At 42.1% G+C, this 6,000-nt stretch overlaps 1 protein-coding gene and 1 long non-coding RNA gene across 6 annotated transcripts in view; both read left to right on the top strand.

Moving 5' to 3' along the window:
* Positions 1-6,000, top strand: part of PLEKHG4 (pleckstrin homology and RhoGEF domain containing G4) — a 51,511-nt gene that overhangs the window by 21,503 nt on the left and 24,008 nt on the right. For all 5 annotated transcript variants that reach the window (XM_081203408.1, XM_081203409.1, XM_081203410.1 and 2 more), the window contains exons 4-7: positions 769-984; positions 2,554-2,677; positions 4,429-4,522; positions 4,808-4,894. In XM_081203408.1, coding sequence (XP_081059534.1) covers positions 769-984; positions 2,554-2,677; positions 4,429-4,522; positions 4,808-4,894 — 521 coding nt within the window. The remainder of the gene's footprint in view (positions 1-768; positions 985-2,553; positions 2,678-4,428; positions 4,523-4,807; positions 4,895-6,000) is intronic.
* LOC308592151 lies at positions 1,596-2,212 on the top strand. The gene is made up of 2 exons (XR_014010399.1): positions 1,596-1,778; positions 1,818-2,212. It is a non-coding gene; the product is annotated as an uncharacterized lncRNA (long non-coding RNA).

Below are 6,000 nucleotides of genomic sequence, written 5' to 3'. Positions count from 1 at the left end.
AATGCAGACGTTGTTGTTTAGTCGTTTAGTCGTGTCCGAACTCTTCGTGACTCCATGGACCAGAGCACGCCGGGCACCCCTGTCTTCAATGCAGACATAGAGCCTCACAAATTGGATAAATGGGGATTAGCACTTGGACAGGAGACATTTAACCCTTTCCTTCTGTGCTGTTTTTCCAATCTAAATTGCCTCCCCAACCCTGAAGCTGCTTTTATCCTAGGCACCTATATCCCCCTACAGGACAGCTTCAGTTAGGGGGCATTTAGATCAGGAAAATGGTGCAGTCAGATTAGAAACCTGCCCGTCTTGAATTTGGTCCTGTGTTGTTTCTCTAGGTCTCAGCTGGTATATTTCCCATGGGAGCTGTTACTACCCTCCCCTCTTTGGGCTGATGTTCAATGGCTATGAATAAGCAGGTGTGTGGAGTAGTGGCTTTTAAACACACTATAATTGGGTATATTTGTGTTTATTATATTTGCTTTATTTTTAACTGTTGCAGTTTAATAAATAAACCAATTTTCTCTGAATTTATTTGGCAATGGTGACACGGGTCTCTATGTGCATCTGCAACAGCATGGGCTGTAGTTGCACAGTGAAAATGAAGGCAGGCAAGCAAACCTGCCAAACCAACCCTTCCTTCTTCTCCTGATTCTCCTATGCAAAAGAGGCCTTAAGAGGAACAATTTTATAACCCAAGCTTCACGGCCAAATACCCAACACAAAGTTGGTGATAGATCTATTCTTCTAGCATCACTTTTTCTTTTACAGAAGCCTCATTGAAATGGGTAGAAGAATTCAGCAGAGGAGGTGACCAAGTTAGGCTGGTGCCAGCTGATCATGGATCTATCTGGGAAGAAGGGTCAGCAGTGGCCACACACCAAGAATATCCCTTCGTTCCATCTGGTGGAAGTCAGCAAACTGTCCCCACTTCCATGAAGGATGTAAACTGGGAGGTGCTTAGGAGTGGAGTTGCCTGCCTGCCAGGTAATAAGCATGGCTCTTCATGGACTGTTGCTGAAATTCTTTTGCCTTTGCAAAAAGGCAGCAGGTGGAGAAGGGTTGTGTGTGTGCCTGAGTGAAGCTTAATGTTTACCTTATAGACCAGATCATTCTATGCTTCTCCTTTGGCTTGTAGTGCTTACAGCAGACACGAAACATTGCCCATCTCAAAGTGAAAGAGGCAAGACTACCTGCACTGATGGGGCTGCTATGAGCTGCTCACTGCCTTTGCCTGAGGGCCAGTGTGACTTGACACAGCAGGATTCCCAAAGCATGGTGGCTGACTGTCAAACCCTTTCCCACATTGGTTCTGTAGCCTCTCCAACACATGCTGAGATTGCTTGCTTGTTTTGAAGATGTGGGGGGGAAATGGAGCTTTCAGAGGACCACTCTAATGCTTGAGTGGGGTCTTCATTGACAGCACTCTGTTCATTGTATGTCCACAGATGCCAAATTCTGCCCTAAGGACCTAAATACTGGTATGCAGGTTTGCATTTGTCTTTGTTAACAAATTCTGCTTCTAGGATACAGGTTTTCAAAATGTGTTTGTTTTTTGGTATTCATTCATTCTTCTGTTCATTCATTGAATATTGCAGTCGTGAGTGGGTCTTCAGTGAATGAGTGGATATGGTTTTGCATGCTTAAGACTCCTTTTTAAAGGTGGGGAGGAGAAAAGCCAACTGAGGTTTGAGGCTTACAATAGCAGCTGCTAGACTGGGTGGCCCTTGCTGGGCTGGAGGCAACAGGTGAAGGCAGGTTCTTGTATTGATTTTATTTATGTTACGTTAAATAACCATGTATTTGTTTAAGCTAATCAGCGCCTTAGGGTGGCAGAATATATATTTTTAAAAAGATATTAAAGAGTGATTGGAAGGGAATAGCAGGAGGCAAAAAAAGTTTCCAGGTTTGAGGGGAAGTTCTGTTAATGATTTACTTCAGCTATTTTTATGTTTTATTGTTATTTTGCATTTTATTGTAGTTAGCTTTCTTGAGCAACATTTGGTAGAAAAGCAAGAGACAGATGTAACTAACTAACTGGATAATAAACCAGTAGTCCATGTCTTCGGTCTTTGGGCTCTAGTCTTAATTACTAGGTAGTAGTACTACTTGTAGTTTTCAAATGGTGTTTCACATACTGCATTTGCATGAAAATCCTGCAAATAAAAGCACCCAACCCAAGTAAAAGAAGGAAAGAACTGTGAACTGCCTTTTTTTTAAAGCAAGCGTCTTTCACACTTTCATCCTTCTACCTCACTAAGTCAGGCTAGTCTTGTTTAGAAGAGAGCCCAGGGAATCTTCTGTGTTGGGGTTCCAACAGAGACATCCTTTTGGATCAAAGGCCCAAGGTGAAACCTCCTAGGTGTTTTGTCCACTAAAAGGATTAGGAGCCACAGGTTATCTCATTAGAATAAAGTCTGTGTGTCTGCCTGCATTTTACCTGTCCAGGCGAATGGCCAATGGCCAACATTTCCCAAGGGCTTCCTGTGCGTGGAAAGAGCATAACTGTAATTCCTGCCCCGTCGCCAGATTTAACCAAATCATCCTTATTCACAGGCACCAGAGACAAGTATGGACATGCTGTGGTCATCATCACAATGAGGAATACAATTTGGCTAAACCCACACTGCAATGCTAGTGAGCTGATGCGCCTCCTCCTGTACTTACGGAGTGTCCTCAGGTTTGTGGGATGTCTGAGGAAGGGAAGAAGGAGAGAGTGACTAGAGCAGGAAGAAATACTGCGCAATATATGTATCACACCAGTAGGCCTTCTAGTGTTTCCCGTTCTGCGGGCTGCATTTCTTCTCCATGTGTGCTGTTTGCAGAGATACTTTTGAAAATCAGGAGGCATCGGGGCCATCAAGCCCTGAGCACAGCAACTTAATGAACCTTCAAGATGGAAGTACTGTTCTTGTTGTTGTTTTGCTAAAATTGCACTGTGGCCTACTTTACTGGGTAGTTGAGAGGATAAAAAAATGATAAAGGGCTTTGTCAAATTTTAAATGGCACTACAAAAAGTAGTAAGCTGCAAGGGACTGTTCAAATGAGAACATAGTATGTAAAGCCTATACAGTACATAGTATAGGAGCATGGATGACACTGTGCCTGGACAGCCCACCCAGGCAAGCCTGTCCCAGCAGAAACTCACACACTGGATTTGCCAAAGACCTGCATGTAGAATCTAATGTGCACAGACCAGAAAATCCTGGTTGTGTCTTTTTTATTTTTTCTTTGATTTTAAGACTTACTTGTTTTTATATAACTTCAGACCTTGCCTAAGCACTACCCTCCGGCCAGGGGTTGACAGGCTAGAGATCTTCTTTATTACATTAATTGCCTCATTTCCTCCCAAGGAGCTCAAGGTTGCACTCATGATTCTCCATTTCCCCATGGGGAAGTTTTTAACATTTTATTATGTTTTTATATGTTCTGGAAGTCGCCCAGAGTGGCTGGGGAAACCCAAGCAGATGGGTAGGGTATATTGTTGTTGTTATCATCATTATCATTATTATCATCATCATCATCACCACCACCACCCTGTGAGGTAGGTTAGGCTGACAAGACAGTAAGGTTAAAGATTTCACTGCTTCAAGGTTCAATAGTGGAAATTTAATCCTGATCTCCCAGATCTTAGCCCAGTTAATATCTCTCCACCTTATTCCATATTTTGGAGGAAATGTGTAGAAGTGAAGAAGCTGGGGGAAGGGAATACTTTTTCCCATAGGTCTGAAAATCTATTGGGTCCCCTATCAGCACCTTTAAAGCTAACCAATTCAGGCTGCAACCCTGTACATACTTATCAAGGAGCAATTCTCATGGAGTAAACAGTACATAGTAGTATGATCCTTGTCTTGCTGTTGTCCACTAGACACAGGAAACTACGTTGGTCTGTTCCAGAGATTTATGCTGTGTGGGGTTTTGTAAATAATAATAATAAATCCTTCAGAGTTCTTGATGTGTTAAGTTAAATTTTAAATTCTAAGTTTCCTTAGAATTACAATAATTTACTATTACAATCCATGTTTAATGACACTTATTTAATTAAATGTGCATTTATTTATTTATTTATTTATTAAAATGTGTAGTTATTTAAAATGAAGATTAAAAATGCCCTTATGCATGATTTTAAAGTGCCCTTTTGCAGTGGTTCTCTCCCCCCACTCCATGAACATTCCTCATATAAAAGCCCTGAGGACCAATGTGGACAGTCAGCTGCAATTCCACTTGTATCATGGAAGAGAAGGGCAATAATTGGGTAGTGCCAAGTTCCACCTGTCTAGAAGCACCCTTGGTGGTATAAGAAATAGGGCCAGTGGGTTGAGGGCTGTTGAGGGCTGCTGTTGCTGAGAGGCTATTGTCTGGAGTTGGGCGCTCTGGAATAGCTTGTATGGATTCTCAGCAATGAAGTCTTCTCTTCTTTTTGACTTCCAGGCCCGAGTGCCAGGCTTTGGGCCTAACTATCCTGGTAGATGCCCGTCGATGCTCTCCAGTCCCAGCTCTCTTTAAAGCTTTAGCTGTTCTGCAGGTGAGGCCTTTGCTCCCAACTCGTTTTTCCTCTTCTTCCCAACCCTAAAGAGTGACCAGAGGAACCTGGTTAGAACAAGTGGGTAGCAGTGCCCATCAGGCCATCAAATTTGTCTCTTTCACTTTAAAAAATGGAATGGCTTGTAGGAAGGCAGAGCAAAGTCTGTGCAAAGCAAACAGCGAAGAAAAGATCCTTGCCCGGCTGCTCATAAGACCAGGCGAGACTTTGGACCAGAGCCAAAGCCAACAGCAGGGGCTCCTCCAATCTCTGTTTCTGCTCTTTCAGGATGCTGTGCCTCGCTGCATTCATGGGGCCTTGTTGCTTGTTGAGAAAGATATCAGTTTTCGATTGGAAAAACCAGCTTCTATACAGGTATGAAAGGTATTCACACACCTTTTTCATCTCTGAGCACTTCACTCTTTTACTCTTAGGCTTGTTTGCCTCTGCAATTCTATGTTGCAAAATTCTGGGTAGTCTTATCTAGCGCAGAGTTTGGATGTGGAGGAATTTCAACTTCCTTTTATTTTCCTTTATTTAGCTTCCAAGCTCAGTTGCAGGGAGATTTTAGAAAACATGTTGGATGGACCTGTCGGTGTGTCATTCCAGGTTGCATGGGCTGGCACACTGTGACTTTATATTTTTAACAAACCTGCTTCAATGACTACCTTTTATTTGGATAGATATTTAACTACACCACTCAAATAAAAGGAACTGCTGGGGGGAACAGCCCACTTTTCTGTAAAAATGTTTTTTTCCTGTAGATATTTATCTGCTGCCTCCCAGTGAGAAGAAAAAGAGCCAAACATTTTTAATGGTTGTAGCCATTTTGAATTTCCCAAAATGCAAAAAGCACATCAGAACAGGGCTTTATAGGAAAAACAAAAAGGCTGCTCGGATTCTCTCTCTTCCCTTCCCACAAATTAATTTCACATTACCTCCATAATACTGCTGAGACAAAACAGCTTATTTCAAAGCTGGTAAAGAAGCTCAAAAGTTGTCCTTTTGGTCCAGCTGCAGCATTGATATTTGTTCCTCTGTGGCCTCTTGCTGTCCTCCAAATATAAAAGGTTTTCTCCAGCTACATTCAACTCAGAACAGACCCATTGAAATTAATGGATTTAAGTTAGTTGTGTCTGTTAATTTTAATTGGTTTACTCTGTGTAATACTTAGTTGGTGGCAACCAAAAGTTCAGAATAAAGCATGCAATCATAGTTTTTGTTTGTATGGATTATTTTGGGTGAAGAATGTCAACTTGCTCCAGATCTGAACATATTTGTTTCAAATTACAAAAGTGTTTTGTGCCCAGTCCCTTTTCATGACGTTTCCCTCTTTTAGGATGACAACCTGACTCTTTTGTGCATGATTTAGATTTCACATGACTTGAGCATGTGGAAAGGAACCAGCCTCTCAGGTTGAGAGAGCAAACCTGACAAGCAGAAGGCATCAACATGCCAATATGTCAGCTGAAAGGGAAGAC

This window comes from Podarcis bocagei (genome assembly GCF_964188305.1).
Source record: "Podarcis bocagei genome assembly, chromosome: 7".
Lineage (NCBI taxonomy): Eukaryota > Metazoa > Chordata > Lepidosauria > Squamata > Lacertidae > Podarcis > Podarcis bocagei.
The sequence above is the reverse complement of the archived record's forward strand: the minus strand, read 5'-3'. Positions and strand labels throughout refer to the sequence as shown.